Source organism: Primulina tabacum, chromosome 4, assembly GCF_025594145.1.
Source record: "Primulina tabacum isolate GXHZ01 chromosome 4, ASM2559414v2, whole genome shotgun sequence".
In the NCBI taxonomy this organism is placed as follows: Eukaryota; Viridiplantae; Streptophyta; class Magnoliopsida; order Lamiales; family Gesneriaceae; genus Primulina; species Primulina tabacum.
Genome location: NC_134553.1, coordinates 48,361,612 through 48,381,554, shown reverse-complemented (window position 1 = coordinate 48,381,554; position 19,943 = coordinate 48,361,612). Strand labels below are relative to the sequence as shown.

Here is a 19,943-nt window from a genome sequence, read left to right as displayed (position 1 = left end):
TTAGTGGAGAAAAAGCAAGGAAGAAAGAAAGTGGAGAAATAAATCTAATCTAAAGGCATAAGTGAAAGACTTGAATAAGAGAAAAACTTTATTCCCTGATGTGGGTTGGTCGGTTATTTTATAGACCAACATATTTTTGGAATCTTGAATAATTTGTTGGTGTAATGCTTGCATTATTTTGGCATAATATAATATAATTTTTATCTTTCAGTTAATATTGAAACTTGGAATTAGGGATAAGAAGTTGGACCCTTTTTTTTTTTGTTAAAATTAATCCAGCCAACGTCTACGTCGTTTCAGGCTTTAGCATCACTGTTAACTGCAGTAATAATTGTTATTATTTATAGTTATAAAGTTATTTAGTATTTGGGAAGCCATTCACGGTAGAAAGTGAGAGAAGTAGCATTCTCTACATAATAATGTTTATTTTTGTTACATATGTTAAATTAATGAACTAGAGCCATTCCCAGGATTCGTTCTACCGAGACTAGAAAAACAAGAGAGATTTGCAGATGAAACAAAAAAATATATAGGTACAACATCACTGCCTGTAGTGAGACGGTGGATATGGAGACGGAACAGTATACGGGGGGTTGGGAATAGATCCTCTTTGCTGAGGGGGTGCTGGGTTATAGTATGGGACCTGCCATCCAGGGCCAGGATAGGCAGGTTGCCCATATTCATGGTTCACTGAAGGCGGTAGGTGTTGAGGAGGAGGGTAAGGAGAACTTGAAACAGTTGAATGATATGAAGGATGCTGTTGTTGTGGGGTGCCGTAAGGAGTTTGAGAATATGCGTACATCGATGGTTGCTGAGGCGGCTGGTAACTGGGGCTTTGCGCATAAGATGAAGTGGACATGGCTGCTGGGACAGGTTGCTGTTGAGAATTGGTTCTGTGTGGTTGTCCAACAGACGGATATGAGTACCCAGAAGTATTTTTGTCATCCTGGAAACTAAGACCGGATATCTTCCGCTGAACATCGTCGATCATTTCTCGACACTGGATATTTCTAGTCATCACAAAATCACTGCACTGCTGCTTTACATTTGTTAGGGCTTCCTGTTATCAGATAAAAAAAAAAAAAAACATAACCAGTGACTACTGATGAAATCAATCCTTGACAATCATACAAGAAGAAGAAAACACGAGGCAATTATCTTGACGTTCCAGAAAGATAATTATGCATTGAAACCCTGACCGCTTAACAAGGGGTGTGACCATTGCCAAAGGTCCCAAAAGGAAGGATTAAAGCTAAACTTCAGCACACACGCCATTTGGCCTCCAATGACAATTAAGTCACCAGTTGAAAACTCAAATTGGAAATCTCCAGCCACCATCTAGAAGGTCCACGGTAGGTGCAGCTATTGTTGATTCTCCAATGGCTGCCATCTTCCATTCACACCAATTAACATGTGCAGAATATCCTCTATAAATAGAGGCTTCAGCTCGTTGTTTAAATCATCTCATTCCCAGTTGAGGAATCCTAATCCCAAGTAGAGGAGAGCCTTGAGAGTGCTGTGAGATCTGAGAGTTTTTATTTCTTTCTGTAAATTAAATCTATGAATTGAATAAATTGATTTTTCTCTCAAATTAGTTTGATCTTTGATAGTTTAATTCCCAACAAGTTGTTTCAGAGCCTGGTTAGAGGTATTAGCCATCAAAGGAGAGCTCTCTGTGAAAAATTCGATTTTGTGAAAGTGTCTGAAATCTTGTTTTGATTATACCACGACGTAGCTCTCGTTCCCAAGAGTCTACCGGTATTTTCAGATCGAAAATCAGACATCAAACGAATTTTTTGTGATTTTTCAAAAGTTCTTTACGAAGAAGATGATGAACAGTGTCCGCCACGTCATTGCCACGTAAGCGTCCAGTCAGCGCCACGTCATTGCCACGTAAGCGTCCAGTCAGTGCCACGTCATCAGCACTATTCAATTTTCTGAAAATTGCATTTTGGTCCTTATATTTTCTGCTCGTTTCAAAATGGTCCTTTATCTTTCCTAAAGTACAGAATGGCCCCTGAACTTTTGGTAATGACTTAGAGACCCCTGAACTATCAAAAAGTTATATAGTGATCCCAAAATTTTCAGCAATAGAATTTTTCTGACCCCGAAGTGCCTATTCCACCATTTCGGCCGTTCCGGACACAACGGTGTACTCCGTTTTACGAGATTCAGCTCCTATTTTGATAAATAAATATTGAAGATGACCACAGAAGAGTCAACATCATATTCTGGAGCTATGATTATGCTCACGCCAACCAACTACACGCTGTGGAAACCTCGGATGGAAGATCTCCTCAGCTGTAAAGATTTGTTCGATCCCGTAGAATTGAAAGGTGAAAATCCTGATCCAACCAAAGCGTCAGAGTGGAGGAAATTAAACCGGAAATCTATTGGTCAAATCCGACAATGGATTGATCATAGTGTCTTCCACCATGTTGCACAGGAGACAGACGCATATGCTCTCTGGAAGAAGCTGGAGGACATGTACCAGGCCAAGACCGCTCGGAATAAAGCCCTGTTGATGAGGCGGTTAGTCAATATGAAGTTCAAAAGTGGAACTTCTGTTGCCGAGCATACCAATGAGTACCAGAGTCTGGTAAATCAATTATCGTCTGTAGAGATGCCGCTTGGAGATGAGATGCAGGCACTCATACTTCTCAGTTCGCTTCCTGATAGCTGGGAAACACTTGTAGTTTCTCTCAGCAACTCGGCTCCAGATGGCAAACTTACCATGTCCATGGTTAAGGATGCCCTGTTCAACGAGGAGGCCAGGAGAAAGGATATGAGCACAGACCAGACTCATGCTCTTGTCATAGAGCCCCGAGGAAGACAACAAGAGAAACAACAAAGGGGTAAAGGCAAATGGAGAGGCAGAAGCAAAAGCAGAGGCAGATCCACCGATGGCAGAAAACCTTCGTATAAATGTCATCACTGTGGAATAGAGGGTCATATGAAGAAGAATTGCTACAAATGGCTAGAGGAGCAAGGCCAGAGCAGTTCCCAGTCGAAGAACAAGGGTGGAGAAACGCTAGTCATCATTCCTGGAGATGTAGCGTTCTGTTCGACCCATAATGAGACATGCCTTCACGTTTCAAAAGAAGACACATAATGGGTGGTAGATACTGCAGCTTCCTACCACGTGACTTCGCACAAGGAATACTTCATGACATACAAAGCTGGTGACTTTGGAACAGTGAAGATGGGAAATTCCAGTTCCTCTGGGATTGTAGGAATTGGAGATATCCAAATAAAGACAAGTGTTGGAAGTACAATCACTTTGAAGGATGTCAGACATGTGCCAGATCTTCGGCTCAATCTTCTTTTTGGAATAGCCCTTGACAACCAGGGCTATGATAATCATTTCAGCAATGGCACATGGAAGATGTCAAAGGGTGCTTTGATAGTCGCTCGAGGACACATTTGTGGCACACTGTACAAGACTCACATGAAGATATGTACAGACACCCTCAACGTAGCTGAGAAGGAGGGTTCTCAAAATTTGTGGCACCAGAGACTCGGCCATATGAGTGAGAAAGGGTTGTCTACCCTAATAAAGAAAGAGTTTATCATCGTTGACAAAGATGCTGCGCCAGATCCTTGCATTCATTGTCTATTTGGTAAGCAGCACAGAGTCTCATTCAGTTCCTATTCAACGAGAAGATCAGAGTTGCTCAGTCTGGTACACTCTGACGTTTGCGGTCCCCTGGAGGATGAATCACTAGGCGGAAATAAAAATTTTCTGACTTTCATTGATGATGCTTCTCGAAAGGTGTGGGTCTATTTCCTGAAAACGAAGGATCAGGTATTCGAATACTTCAAAATGTTTCATGTCATGGTAGAACGTGAGACCGGGAAGAAATTGAAGTGTCTCCGGTCAGATAATGGAGGCGAATACACTTCCAAGGTGTTCGATGCGTATTGCAAAACATACGGCATTCGACATGAGAAGACGGTCCCTCGCACCCCTCAACACAACGGTGTAGCCGAAAGAATGAACCGGACAATCATGGAACGTGTTCGGAGTATGCTCAGTATGGCTAAACTGCCAAAGTCATTATGGGGAGAAGCAGTCAGAACCGCCTGTTACCTGATCAACAGATCACCATCAGTACCACTGAATTTTGAAGTTCCGGAGAAACTGTGGTCTGGAAAGGATCCATCATACTCACACTTAAGAGTATTTGGATGGTTGGCATACGCACATGTATCCAAGGAGCTCAGACAAAAGCTTGATGCAAGGACCACTCCATGCATTTTCATTGGCTATGGAGATGAAGAATTTGGATACAGACTATGGGATCCAAAGGAGAAAAAGGTGATCAGAAGCAGGGACATTGTGTTCCATGAAAGCCAGACAATAGAAGACATTGAAAAACCTACAATGTCTCAGAAGTCAAATGTTGGTGCTCTAAATTCAGATGCAGCACTAAACCCGTTCGATATAGTGACAGAATACATGCCAGAAGCAGAAGCTGAGGAAGAAAGGAGTGTTGAGCAGGGGGAGCCACAACCCACTCCACCAGATGTTCCAGGATCATCACAAGGCCCAGATGATGGTGAATCTTCTCAGACTATTCCAGAAGTTCGTAGGTCTGAACGAGGACGGATTCCATCTAGAAGATATACGGAATCCGAGTACCTTCTGCTTACTGAAGATGGAGAACCAGAGAGTTTCCAAGAATCACTATCTCATAAGGACAAAGAAACATGGTTGTCAGCAATGCAAGATGAGATGGAATCTCTGCAGAAGAATCACACTTATGAGATCGTAGAACTTCCAAAAGAGAAGAAGGTACTAAGAAACAAATGGGTGTTCAAGATGAAGAAAGATGGCAGCGGACAAGCGGTGAAATACAAAGCACGATTGGTAGTCAAAGGATTCCAACAGAAGAAAGGAATTGACTTTGATGAGATATTTTCACCAGTAGTCAAGATGACGTCAATCCGAGTTATACTTGGCTTGGTAGCAAGTATGAACTTGGAGCTTGAACAGATGAACGTGAAGACAGCTTTTCTTCACGGAGATTTAAAAGAAGAAATCTATATGGAGCAGCCAGAAGGTTTTGAGGTTTCAGGTGATAACCTCGTTTGCAAGCTTAAGAAAAGCTTGTACGGTCTAAAGCAGGCACCAAGGCAGTGGTACAAGAAGTTTGACTCATGCATGGCAAGTCAAGGCTATAAGAAAACTGCTGCAGATGAGTGCGTTTACATTCAGAAATTTTCAGACGGGAATTTCGTTGCTCTTCTACTTTATGTAGACGATATTATGATCGTGGGAAAGGATGCAACGAAGATTAGTCAGTTGAAGAATGAACTCTCTAAGTTTTTTGAAATGAAGGACTTAAGACCAGCTCAACAGATTTTGGGAATGCAGATTGTTCGAGACAGAAACAACCAACGGTTATGGTTATCTCAGGAGAAGTACATTGAACGTGTGCTCGAGAGGTTCAACATGAACAACGCCAAACCAGTCAGCATTCCACTTGCCAATCATTTCAAGATGAGCAAGAGTGCATGTCCTTTATCCAAGAAAGAGATCGGGGAAATGTCATCAATACCATATTCTTCAGCTGTTGGAAGTTTGATGTATGCAATGGTATGCACAAGGCCAGATATTGCTCATGCAGTGGGAAAGGTGAGTCGTTTTCTCTCCAACCCTGGGAAGCAGCATTGGGAGGCAGTAAGGTGGATTCTCAGGTATCTAAAGGGTACTACTAAATTATGTCTTTGTTACGGGGGAGCTGATCCAATATTGGAGGGCTATACGGATGCAGATATGGCCGGAGATATTGATAGTAGCAAATCTACTTCAGGATATATCTACACTTTCGCGGGGGGAGCTGTCTCATGGCAGTCACGACTGCAGAAGTGTGTTGCTTTATCCACAACAGAAGCAGAGTATATTGCTGTCGCTGAAGGTGGGAAAGAAATGTTGTGGCTAAAGCGATATCTTCAAGAACTTGGAATCAAGCAGAAAGAGTACAAGGTACATTGTGACAGTCAAAATGCTCTCGACTTAAGCAAAAACTCCATGTACCATTCCCGTACAAAGCATATTGATATTCGATATCATTGGATACTTGAAGTTATGGATCGACAACTGTTGAGACTAGTTCAGATTCATACGAAGGAGAATCCAGCAGATATGTTGACAAAAGTGGTAACGCGAGAAAAGTTAAGAGCTATGCAGAGACATAGCTGGAATGCTTGTTTTGGATATGGCTGGAGGGGGAGAATTGAAGAACTCAAATTGGAAATCTCCAGCCACCATCTAGAAGGTCCACGGTAGGTGCAGCTATTGTTGATTCTCCAATGGCTGCCATCGTCCATTCACACCAATTAACATGTGCAGAATATCCTCTATAAATAGAGGCTTCAGCTCGTTGTTTAAATGATCACATTCCCAGTTGAGGAATCCTAATCCCAAGTAGAGGAGAGCCTTGAGAGTGCTGTGAGATCTGAGAGTTTTTATTTCTTTCTGTAAATTAAATCTATGAATTGAATAAATTGATTTTTCTCTCAAATTAGTTTGATCTTTGATAGTTTAATTCCCAACACCAGTTTCATTAAAACCGAAAATCATTTAGTTTTCAAGGGAAGTAGTTGGACACAGGATAACTTAAGTTAGATCTACGGGCAAGATCATTTAAATTTTTAGATTTCAAACAGCTGAATCAATTCCAACTTCTCTAATAAACAAGTTCACACCATATATGCAAAGCACCCTATTTTCATACCTGAAGGAGAACATAAAACTTTAATCCTTCATTAATGTTCTCCTTAATTTCTCGAAATTTGGCAATGGCAGCTTCAATCTGTTTGTAGCCCTTCTCACGAGATGCTGAGGAATGTGGGAAGAAATATTTACATAAAGCATGTTTGATAAATAACTTGCCAAGACTATCAACAGAGCAACAAGTGTTTCCAGTAATTGTCACGATGTAGAACAAATTTCTGATAAGAAAGAAATCCAACTTCAAGTCTATTTTTGCATAAATGCTGTTTTTTTCTTATTCACCAAGTTCAGTTTGAGCACAGCACCTAAAACTCTATGGACGTGAATCCAAGGAAAAAAACAAGTAATGGAAAAACTGTTTAAAATTGAAATAACAAATGGCTAGCAGAGGACATACGGAGAAGAAACTATTTGTCACCAAATCTCATCTAGGATGTCAGTTCACCAAGTACCGCTACTAAGATGATATGTAAGATACATTGACATCCGAAAATAAACACTTGCAGATAAATCATCAAAATAAGCAAGTTTTGTGTTGGAGCTTTTTTCCCAGTAGAAGGGAGACAAAGCCATACCTTTATAATCTTCAACATTAAAGATGGCAGCGAACTTATCATTTTGGCCCTGTTCAAGATATCATATAAAATCATGTTAAAATAGCTTACCAGTTTTCTAAAAAGTATAAAAATAAGTAATAACAACAATGAAATAAATAAACATGCAAAAAAAAATGAAAAAAAAAGAAACAAGCTAATGTTCACATCAGTATGATGGAAAAATTGCCTATCTAATCTAAAGGACATCTTTATTAACCTGTGTACAAGCACTCACATTTAGATTCACAGAACACGAGACAGGTGATATCCTTCCACTTACCAATGGTTACAGTTGTTCATAAACTGCATTACAGGTATTTACTAGTTAAGTATTAACTAATATTTGGAAACACCTATGATGGAGTCAATGAGTGGCGACCAAGGGTTGTTGCCCTCCCCCTCTAAAATTAAAAAATATTCAAAATTTTCATGTGTAAATTTTTTGAAATGAAGCTTTGCACCTTCTAGATACACAAAGGTCTCTTCGAATTTTCTTAGTCCACCCAATGGCGAGACAATTTTCCCAAAACTAACAGGATTCATACTCCATAAAACAGCCAACTTAATAGTCATCTTTTCTTCCAGTGCTCAGACCAAAAGGTGTCATGTAAAGAAGAAAATGTAACAGGATACAAGTTTATAGATCTAGATAAAAACACAACAGCTACAATCTTACAACAATCCTCAAGAGAAAAAAACCACAGGAAAAGGAACACACAACAAAACTAACTACATCCAGACCTGGATATGCATCAAAAGCTGCTCTTGAGCTTTGAGATTTTCAGCGATGTCTTCACAAATGCCATCGTATTTTGATATCTCCTTTCTAAACAGATCCTCTTGGGAGGAGCCAGTGGAAGCCATCAACTTGGGCAGTATATCATCCTGAGCCACATATTCACAAGCATGATAAGTTAAATGAGATCTGAAACATCCAGGGTAAATGAGTGTAAGAGGTAAACTCGTAAAAAGAATAGAAGTCAAGTCAAACAGCACAAGATTTGTTATATTCGGAACAGCCAATCATCGACCACCTTTCTTGTTGTCCTTGGAAATCATAGTTACATCAGTTCTAAAACTCGGCCACATTTTCAAGAAGAAAAAACACAAGATTATCAATTAATTAGACCACAAATACCCAGAGGCAAAATTGCAATTCCATTTACCTTCCTTTTCATCTCTTTCAGCATGTCTTCGAGTCCAGCCCTCTGAGCACCAAGAGTCTCTAATTGTCTCTGCAAACAGAAGCTGTCAATTTTGAGATGCACTGCAGTCTTCAGAAAAAAATTATTGACAGAAACTTGCATTGCTGAACCCAAAATAAACAATTAGAAATTGTACTTTTCGATCTTCAAGATATTTTCATCAATCAAAATAAGAAACAAAAATTATTGTATCGTTTAAGACATCAATTAGCTATAGTATTTTCCATCAGGCCTCAGAAATTAGTTTTCATCTTTCAGTAGGACATTCAACAAAAACTCTATTAGGTGAGTGATTTGCACCGTCAACTCAGCCTCAAGTAGATTAATTTACCAAGCTCTGCTTCAGGACTCCCACTACAGCATCTTCATTGACGTCCAAAGACATAATTGGTCTTGCAAGACTTGGAAGCGCAGATTCAATCTATCAAAAGTAAAATTTGAAATAGAGTCAGTTGCTTGATTAAAAAAAAAGTCATAAATATGCTGCTCCTCAAAATGGAAAATTAAAGTTGCAGAATTTTGTTTGTCAAGGACAGATCCAGCTATAGGTTTATTTGATTATGATAGATCATGATATAGAAAAATACAGAGATAATTGTGCCTAATTCAAGTAAATAGTAGCTATATCACTAAAAGGGAAACTGAAAATAAAGAACTCAAAGCCCATTAACTGAAAACCATCTCAATTACAATTAAAGTGCTGTGTTAAAACCGGGTTAGAAAAAACACTGGGACATATTAAGGCCTCAGACGTTTTGCACATTTAGCAAGCCAGAAAACTACTTTAAGTATACCATAATGAATCCATCAATGGTCATCTAAATAATACATGCAGAAAGTGAAAGGCGTGCATGCGTTCAAATAGTTGATGCGTTCAATGAATATTTACCCTGGAATAACTAACTACATCACCAACATGGACATATCAAGCAATTAGCACAAAGCTAACATCACAAGGCATAAGCCTTGTGATGTCCAGAGAAATATCATCGAATTAAGTTCTATTACCGGATGATAGTCGAGTATTGACATGAGTCCAGAATGTTCTCTCACAGATCTCTCAATACGAGCATCGCTTTCAGCAGCTTGCTTCAAATTTGATGCAAACCTATCTAACCTGTCCTGCAAGTTCTTAGTTAAGGTACTGGATTGTGGCCTAGTCCACCGAGTTCCAAATTGATTTCTAAATTGTGCATCCTCTATTGCTTCTTTTTGTAACTGCTCCTCTGTTTGAACCAACAACTCCTGGTTTACCCTTCGCAAATCTTTAAGTTGCTGTAGCTCACCTTCAAAACTAGCTGATCCACCACATATTTGAACTGCTTCTACATCTTCTTTTAGAGCTGTTGGCAAAGTGATGTTCCCTTCCAAAGCAATAACTGAATCAGGTAATTCCATGTCCTTAAGTCTCACCCGAGCTAGTTCACTTCCCTGTTGCAATTTCTCTGCCTGTATCCTAATGATGTCATCAACCATTTCAGTGTACCTCGAGAGTGCTTTCGCACTGCTATCAGGAACAATACTGGCAAACATCTTATCCCCGCTAGCATCCAAAACCTCAGCCATTGGGAGAGGCTTAACCATAGAAAAGCTAGGAAGTGGTGATAAAGAGTTGACTGGTGGAATCCTCATTAGGTACACTCTATCATTCTCCTTCACAGCCCTCTCCAGGTTACAATTTAAACTAGCTTCTAGCTTGTTTATCGCATCGGACAGCTGCTGGGCTGCAAGTTTAGGAGACGATTTTTTTGCTTCAGACAAAAAATTAACCCCACTTTTCAAACGTGCAATCTCCTCCGCGATCTGTTCTTTCTCATGTAGCTCTAAACTATATCTATAACATGCCTCTGCATAAAACAAAGCAGCCTTTAGCTGAACATGAGTGATCCAGGCCTTGTCAAAATGGTGGTTCAAAGGGGAAACATTCAATGTGGCTAAGACTTCTTCATAGAATAGCCCAACCTGCAAGCAAGGTCATTGAAGTCATACTGCATTTGAGATATGAGAATCTAAATGGGAAGGGGCGAATCTGAGAGCCCCATTGAGCAATTTTACGCCGTTAAAAAACCGAGCATAACACTTCCACCACACGCCAGCCAATACTTCTTTTCACATATTTAGTTTAAACCCTGGTCAATATTTGACATCTTGCAACCGCTAAAAACAAATTTAGAATTAGAATATTTCAGTTCATAGTAACCAAGGAGCACAGATACTATGATTTTTTTGGGTGTCCAACACTGTTTTTTGAGCCATTAGGAGGTTCATATTGTCTTCAAACTTTATTCACGCCAACGAAAAATTCTAATCCAGATACAAGAGAAGCAAAATTAAAGAGCGTGATTTATTTCATAAATCTAGGAAACATCAACCAACACCCAATCAATATAGAAACAAATTAGAAGGTGATAGAATTGCAGGTTGTGCAATAACCTGTCTAGAAATCTTAGCACAGACTCCAGGACTGCTTCCCTTGGCTATGGTATTCTCATACACACACTCCTGAGCCTGAGCCAACATCAACCTCTCCAGCATCCCTACACATGCCACTGACAAATCCAGAGTGGTTGAGCTTCCCGTTGATGCTTTCATGGACGCATTATCCCTCAAAAATGCAAACGCCCCAGCAGCCGCTATAAATGAATGTGAAGCCTGCCGCCTTCCCTCCACAGTAGATCGGTCGGAGCTTAGTCCAATTTGACTGTGCACTGCCCCCAAATTAAACAATACCGCAGCTTTTTCTACATAAATTAGATACCTATAAGGATGAAATCCTTCGAAAAATAGCAACTGATCGTATTTCGTAAGAAAGTATCTATTATCCGGTATCAGAAAAATTAACTCTTTTTTTCAAAAGCTCTAATGTCAGTGTGTTTGTATCTTTTCATTTCATTTGGGGTTGAATCGGTCAACGCCGCCACACTTAAATCCCCTAACATCCTTCATCGCAGGAAAAAGAATTATACAAAGTATTTCAAAATCCACCACACTGGTTTACTATCACATTCAGCATCACCACATTTAAAAGCTTTAGCAGCTGGAGCTTCAGTACAAAATTCAGCAGTCTCCAATCATTCGTTCAAATATCCTCTCCCAATCGAATAACAAAATAAATTCCAAAAAAGTCGTGAAAACATAAACAAAGTACCCACCTAAATGAATATTCTGTTGCGTAGCTTTCTGCTTGCTCTTAAACGCGTCAAACCACGTAAAGGACACCGTGTTGACGTGATCCTTGTCCGGCGAGATCGGGAACCTTGATTCCACCGCACAAAGGGCCTTATAGTAATTCCGCATGATGTCACGGCGCGCAGAAGGAGAATCGGAGGAGCCTCCTCTCTCGATGTCGGAGCGGAGCTGCTTTAGTGTCTGGAGATCGTCCTCCAAATCCTGCGCCTCGCGCTCCGAGTAGTGAATCACTATAAAGTTACGTAGCGGCCTGTAGAAATCGATCGAGTTCGTTTTCTTCTCAACGATCGCAAGCATGACGTTCGAGGTGGTCGTCGTCGACGCCATGCGGCGGCGGCGGTGGAGGATCGGGGTAGTAGCTATAGTATATATATTATTCGGAATGAAACCGTGGAGGAGTTGTCCAGTCTTTTCTTTTCCGACGACGAAGCGTTTTGCGATCTATTCTTTGGAAAAGATTGTTGATTATAAAAATAAAAGAAGATTATTTAAAATTAAAATATCTAAATTAACGTCGTTTACGACTGTTAAATTAGTCAAATTGTCCCGACTTTATAAATCGCACAGAAAAATAACGATGGCATAACATTAAATAATATTTTATTATTATTCATAAAATTTTCTATTATTTTTTTAAAAATTTTTTGATAAATTAAATTATTATATTGAATTTTTTTACCGTAAAAATTGTTAAACAAATATCTGTGTAAGGTCTGTGAAATTTATATTCAACTCTACTTTGTTTCTAGACGACGACTATCGAATTTACGCTAATGCCCTCGGAAAGCATTTTACTCACAATCCCTTCTCTTTTCAACTCACAAACGAGATGAACAAAATGGCAGAAAATAAAAATAGTAGAATCAAAGAAGAGAAGATGGTAACTAAGAAAGTAATCTAATGATGCTACAATTTATAACCAAGTATGATTCAATTTAATAGTCTGATTATGATAATTTTTCGCTGATCACCCTTTCTTTTATGACATGAAAATTCACACTGAAAACTTTAGTCGGTGATGTTTGTAAGGTCCAAAATATGATAACGTAATCTAAATGCATATAAATATAGAAAAATGGAAAATGACTAATGAAATTGTTTTAATTGCATTTATTAAATGTGGTAGGTATGTTTACATGTTTAAAATAGGATTTTCTATTAGGATTCATAAAACTGTGTTTTTAAGGGTTATTCGAGACGCGATCAAGGAACGGAGATCGGGGACTACAAAGGAAAATTTTTTTTATTAAATGATTATTTTTAATTATTTAATATATGGTATATTTTAAATGGTATTTTCGAAAATGATGATTTTTGAGATATTTTTAAACGCCGATTCATATTTTAAACCGGTAATCAATTTTTTTTTATGAAAATGAGGACTTTTGGGAACTCGGTTAATATTTTTGAAAACGTTCCTAAACAAAGTATATTGCCTACACTATAATGGGCCTAATGAGCCTATTATAATAAGGTTATTGGGCATAGCTTTCTACCCACTTATTTGTATCAAAAGATAGAGTTTCCTAAACTCAAAACACATCGAACCACATGTTTAAAACACTAGAAACCTAGTGTTTTTTTCCACCATCAGCACACAAACACACAACACACGTTTTTTAAAGCTATTCACAGGGATTTGAAGGAATTTTAGCAAGATCTTCTCCCCCGTCTCTCGGCCAACGTCCCTCGCGTCAATGATTGTTTTTCGTGCGTGAAATACGCAAAGACACGCCTTAATCTTCGTTCATTCATCGTTCATATCATATTATATGTGTTAATACACGTGTGCATGAAAACATGATTCACTTTCTCATATTTTCGTTTTTATAGCAAAATATGAACAAAACTTGAGTTTTTATGTTTTTAAATCCATGATGATGTTGCACAAAGGGGCTGCCATGATAAGGATATGGGAAGGGACGTTTTTCAACATGTTTAAAGATCCATAGGGGCATGGCTAAGGGATGGACAAGATAGGGCAAAATGCTAAACGAAAATTTGGGTTTTAACAAGACTAGGGTTTCGGTTTTAGATGGCTTGAAGGGGCAGGCTATGGACTGCTGTTAGGTCACGTCTAAAGGTCCTCAGGGAGTCGAGTCATGATCATAGATAGGCTAAGGGATGGCTAGTGCAAGGGCTAGGGCATGGGACGCTAGGTTGGGTCACGCAAGCTTGAAGGGCATGGCTGATGGTTGCAAGTGCTAGCTGCTGTAGGGCTGGTTCAATAGCTTGTTAAGGGCTTGAGTAGGGTCTTAGGATGGTTGGCTAGGGTCTGGACATGGTGGTTAGGTTCTAGGCTTGAAGGAACTCATGATATATGTTCAAGTCAGGGATTTCGAATTAGTACATAATTTTTCAGCAAGTATCTAGGCTTGTTCTAGGGTCCTAAATGATTTGATTTTGGTTGCATAGAGTATGGTTAGGTGTTAATAAGTTGTGGTTCAAGTTTGGTAAATTTGATTAAATTTTGAGTGTGTTCGGGTTAAAACTGGGATGAACGTTTAAGTTTTAAAACGAATTGAGAATTTAGTCGAGGAGCTTAAGTTGACGTCAATGAAATATTTATGGGTGTATTTTAAGGTATTATGTTAAGTTTGGATGGATTTGGGTCGTCGTTTTAAGGTCTAAGGATAAATTGAGAAAGATATGATTTCATAGGCAAAACAGTCATTTTACACCTGAAAAATGTTAGAAGTCCTGGCAGTGCTCTGAATGGTGTAATGAATTGATAAAATGTTTATTTTGAAAGTTTATGGGATTTTATAATGAAAAAGGATAATGCTAAAAACCTGTTGCAAGTTTGGTATAAAAGAAAAAAGAGATATTATTCAATGTATTTTTCTAAAGTGATGGAAACGAAGAAAAATATTTTGAAAGAAGTAATTTAATTGTGACAATAAGGAAAGTGGGATTCGTGAGGGAGCCCGTTTATGAGAAAAGACCCTAGAGGAGCCCGACGATCGAATTTTCATCGAAAGGATATGATGATATGTAAGGTCAATGCTCAGTTGACGGGTGAGAATGTCGTTGATATCCCCGCCGACTATAGCCCAAGGCACATAACGGAAAAGTGGTTAATGTTGCCTCGTTGCTTGGTACCATGGTTACAGCTGAAATTGATCAATCGACCGAAGGATGAAATGATCGTCACAATTAATAAACGAAATTCACATTAAAGGAAATGTATATGTTTATGATGAACGGAAAAATATTTAAAATTTGTTCATATTCATGAAAAGCTATTTTTATTAAATGTATTTTCACTGTTACTTGTGAATGTATATATATTACTTGTTATATCGGTTAATGTTTGCTGAGTCAATAGACTCACTAGATGTGAATGTTGCAGGTGAACATAATGTTTATGATGATATGAGAGAACTTGATGATTGAACTAACTGGACTGATGGTATGATTTTAAAGATTTTATGATATTTATGACTTTTATGCTTTTGATGGGTTTTTGAGATAGATTTAAGATGCTTATGTTTTATTTTGAAAATGTTGGTTTTAGGTTTGATTAAACGATTTACAATTTTACTTTTTGCGATGTGTTCTTTTGGATTTTTAAATAATAAGTTGATTGGTTTATTTTAAATGATGATATATTCGGCCGAAAATATTTTTAAGGAAAAAAAAATTTCTAATATATTTTAAAGAAAACGACTGGTGGACGTTTCAACGATAATAATCAAGCCCACAAAAAAGAAATCAGACTTTCTTTTCTCTCTTTCTCGGAAATAAATATAAGAATTCAAGACAACTTCCAACAAAAGTCATCAGCTTCCAAGCCAGTGAATAATCATCAAATAGAGTAAATAAAATTCCCACTTCGTTCATTTCTTGTCACACCTGGTTTGCATTGATATGAACTACATCGAAGTACAGCAGTACTATGATCTGGAGGAAGCTTTTGTGGGAAACTTGTGGATATATAACCTTACCTGACAAAATTGGTTTTATTTCGTGATTCTAATAAGCTGATCCTTGATGCTCGGATGGAGCAAATGAATGAACATGTTGGAATCATTACAATAATACAATGTGGAAACCTACTCCCAATAGAATATTATCAGAAGTTCTTTAAAATCTTTTCGGCGGATACTCCATCCGCCACAAGAATTGAACTGACTTCCTGCAATAAAAGCAGATACCATTTTCACTATCCTGCGAGTGTCGTAGAAATGGAAATTTTGACACCAGGAACATCCATGACTCGACCAGGAAAAAAAACAGATGATCAGAATTGCATAATCATTACAACACTTCAAAGAGGCGCAAATAACAAGTCAAGTGACCATGTTTCTAACTCTATAGAGACCAAATGTGGAGTTCAAATCCTTACTGATCTCCAAATCCTCTAAATTTACAGCACCAATTTAATTATTTTACAATAGTAGCAAATAGTGGTCCATTTTCAGCATATTAGTATTTGAAAATAACGGAAGCGATTATTTTATGACAAGGTATTTTTATTGATTCCGACCTGTTAGAATCACAAAATAAAGAATACATATATATATCAAATGGGTATAAATGCAGCACCAAAATATTAAAATACTCTGGCGACCTATGTTGCATGGATACAGATAAGAGTATTGTATCGAATACGATAGGATACAACGATACGAAAAATTTTGAAACTATAAAACAAGATATGGTTAGAATACGACAATTATTAATATATATATAAATATTATTTATATTTATATAAATTTAGAGTTAAAAATTAAAATTTGTATATATATATATGTAAATATATACAAAGTACAACTTTAGATAAGTGAATTAAGAAGAAAAAATGACTTTTTTCTTGCCGAAACGTATCGCTCTCGTGTCCATGACGTATCCTAGACGCATCAGACTGGTCAAACATACAAAAAATCAACGACGCATATTTCGTCGTATCCGACACGCGTATGGCGTGTCGTATCCGTATTCGTGTCTGATACTTAAAAGAAAAAAAAGAAGTATTCGTGCTACATAAATGGCGACAATGGATTTGACATTAAACTATATTATTACTAGGTAATTTTTTGTCTCAATTTGAACATGTCATTGTAAATCCCCAAGGTGTTTAAGAAAATCAGCATATTTTGTTTCTCATCCAACCTTGTATGTTTGCTTCACAAAACTTAAAGCTTGACCGGTGAGGAAGGACTACTGTAGTATCCGATTTATTATCCAGTGGGCAAACAAGTAACTCAGAATTATAACATTTTTCACTTCTCTTAATGAAGTGAAATTTGGGGTACAAAAGACCCTTGAAGACGAGGCTAGCAAGTAAGACTTATGGGAGTTACGATGGTACAAAGACAATCATTCACGCCAATAAGAATATTTAATTAAATTAAAAAAATCTTATCGTAAAACTAAACCATGGGGTAAGAATAAAGTCTTGAAACATTTTTTTTGCATCAACATTTTGGCACCGCGGTGGTGACTCAGTGTTGGTGATACCGCAACAACAGAATGGCAATCCTGCATTTTCATGCATATTTCCCAACACACGCATATCATGTTAAATTTTGGAAAGTGAAAACAGGTGAGGAAACTAATGACCTTGAGACATGATTTAAATGTTTTTGGTCAAAAGACTACGCCCAAAAATAAATGTTTCAAGGCTAAAACTCTCTCTTCGTATCTATTACTTTTTCGGGAAATAAAATGAAAACAATTCAAATACTAGAATCTTGAGAGCCTTTTAAACAGCAAATCAGACTTTGAGCAATGTGTGCGATTAATGGATATTTTCAATACACCAATGGAATCCTGAAGAGCCTTTTAATCAGAAAATCAGACTTTGAGCCATGTGTCATGTGTACGATTAATGGACATTTCAATTGCACCACAAGTATCCAAAACTACAAGTAAAAACTAGGGGTCAAACTATGCCCCACTTGGAGCAGGGACCATTGGATCCCCAAAATAAGTGGGGAATCCCACATGAATTCATGTGGTGTCATCACCACACCGGCGTTTTACATCCGCTGTGGCAAACTGCCTAAGAATTTGATAAGAATGCTGGTTTGATGATCCAGGGCACTACCAAGCAAAAGCCACCGTGTTGGAGTGACTCTGCCATTTGATTGCACAGAGGAACACATACCCACTGACGTGGTCGCTCACTATCAAAGCGATAAAGCTACTGCTATTATAAATGGCAGTAAGATATGCCTTACCTCAGCCATCTGTTTTTGACCACAGAGCACCGCACCAGTGGACTGAGGGCTAAAAATTCCTTTCTCTCTGGCAAATGCAGCCTGCAAAAGCAAAGGTCTTAATATAAACCAAATTAAAAAACAGAAGGTATTGCATGTTGCCTGAAACATGTGTGATAACCACCTGCACGTAACCTCGCCCCCCCTTCCAACTATTATCAGGCTGGGATAACACTTGCACAATATCAACTCCAGTAGATTTCCACTCTTTAAATCTTTCCTGGAAAGAAAATGCATAAAATTAGCTAACAAAACTACCAAATTTTAATTCTATGTGCCTATTTCAATTCCTAAGCTCAAGAGCATGAAAAATCCTCAATTCATGAGCAAAATTCTAATACCTGATATGCCATCCTATCAAGGTTTCTGGCACCATAATAAAGTCTAACATCAGCTCTCTTATCAGCACCAAAGCCTGCTTCAATCAAAGATCGAATTGGGCTGCATGTGATAATCACAGAAGGAATTAAACAATACATAGACAAAACGAAATAAAACAGGATCAAATGGTACATGGTTAGGTTTAATTTTGCGACAACACAATAGAACTTTAAGCTAGGAAATAAGTGAAGGGATGTCACTGTGACCCAGAATATCAATATTTGTAATAGTAACAAAATACTTGAATAACAAGTAAAACTTAGTCGACAGCGCACAAAATCCCTGGTTAGGTCAAATCGTGACCAACTACATAACTGTCATTTCCGAAAAAACTATAAAAATATGAACCAGGAGAAATGTGTTCAGAAACTGCTGCAGGGCAACTCTTACTTCTTTTCTAGGCCGCAGGTGCTCCCATGGATATATGCATGCTCACCTGTGAATGGGGTATTTAACAAGACTCCAAGTCTCTAACTTGATCTAGTCACACTGAAGCATTTTACTATATGGAGACATTATCAACCATTTTAAGTGGTTCACAGCATGGATTGCTACATTAAGCAGAAAAGTTCCCACGAAATGCATAGAGATTAAAGGGATTAGGGTTGTAGCATATCTACTGATCGCGGCACAATTGAAGACCAAATCGAAGCTAAGCATGCAAACAATCAGAACCTACATGCAGTCGAATGAAAAGAGGGAAACAATGAAATAAAATCTTCACCTTCAAACTTCAAAAAAAGACCAATTTTCCCCAAGAAACCTAAAAACAATTCAATAAATTTCTTTTCACTTTTAACTGATTTGGATTGCACTTTACCTGATTCCGGATCCCGTAGCGAAAATAAGCACCGTTTGATAATTTTCAGCCGGGGAGATTTCGTCGATATTAAAACCCTTTCCCATGGCCGAACTCAATTCCACGACATCACCTTTCTGTAGCCCGCAAAGCAGTTCGGCTGTGGACCCGGCAACCGATTTCACAAGAAATTCGAACACACCTTTCGACCAAGAAACGGATGGCGGCGACGCGATGGCGAGAAACGAAGGTTTCGAATCAGGATCCTGCAAGCGGAGCTGTAAATACTGGCCAGCCTTGGTGTAAGACGAGGCCAGTTCGGGGGAATCAGAGACGTCGATTGTTATATGGAAGAGCGATTCGGCGGCGGGGGAGATTTTCACAAGCGGCGCAGGTGTCCAGAGAGTGGTGTCTTGTTTAACGGCGGCGGCGGATACTCCGAATCTGCGGCGGAGGTGGTGGGAAAGGTGGCGGAGTGGCGAGAGTTTGGAGAGGGTCATCGGGGGTGGGCGGATGAAGAATTGGGTGCGGCTGAGGTGCATGGAAACAGAGAGATGAAGTGAGATCGGGGAAATGAACAATAGCGGACATTTTGGAGTTGTAATGTAATGTGGTGGAGTTGGTCGTGGAGTAGACTAGAAAGCGCCGCCGTGGACGGTGGTTGTTGAATATGGAATTGCTGAGGTGCGAACTCGAGCTGCTGAGGACCTCCACGTGGCACATCTTGATAAGTGTGGGACCCCGTTTATAATTTTTAATCAATTTTTTATCAAATGATCTTTGAACGTAAATTTCGTTTCTTGAATTTTT

General features: G+C 38.6%; 2 protein-coding genes across 3 annotated transcripts; both read right to left on the bottom strand.

The window, feature by feature from the left end:
- Positions 1–391: 391 nt before the first annotated feature.
- On the bottom strand, positions 392–12,189 carry LOC142543618 (vacuolar-sorting protein BRO1-like). Of its 2 annotated transcripts, none has more exons than XM_075650982.1 (9): positions 11,693–12,189; positions 10,974–11,281; positions 9,549–10,502; positions 8,872–8,961; positions 8,502–8,570; positions 8,077–8,220; positions 7,315–7,363; positions 6,741–6,844; positions 392–1,060 (listed from the first exon to the last, which is right to left on the bottom strand). In XM_075650982.1, the coding sequence occupies exons 1-9, from the start codon at positions 12,054–12,056 to the stop codon at positions 542–544; spliced, it is 2,601 nt and encodes an 866-aa protein (XP_075507097.1). In that variant the 5' UTR covers positions 12,057–12,189; the 3' UTR covers positions 392–541. The 2 variants fall into 2 exon arrangements, with proteins under 2 accessions (XP_075507097.1, XP_075507098.1); XM_075650983.1 differs by having other exon boundaries at positions 10,974–11,298; positions 11,693–11,815.
- A 3,271-nt stretch (positions 12,190–15,460) lies between these two features.
- Positions 15,461–19,828, bottom strand: LOC142543617 (fruit protein pKIWI502). Its single transcript, XM_075650981.1, is given in 7 exon segments — positions 15,461–15,676; positions 15,789–15,867; positions 17,915–17,995; positions 18,078–18,173; positions 18,295–18,394; positions 19,155–19,673; positions 19,675–19,828. Coding segments are annotated over 6 exon segments (909 nt in total). The 5' UTR covers positions 19,725–19,828; the 3' UTR covers positions 15,461–15,676; positions 15,789–15,804.
- Positions 19,829–19,943: the final 115 nt, after the last annotated feature.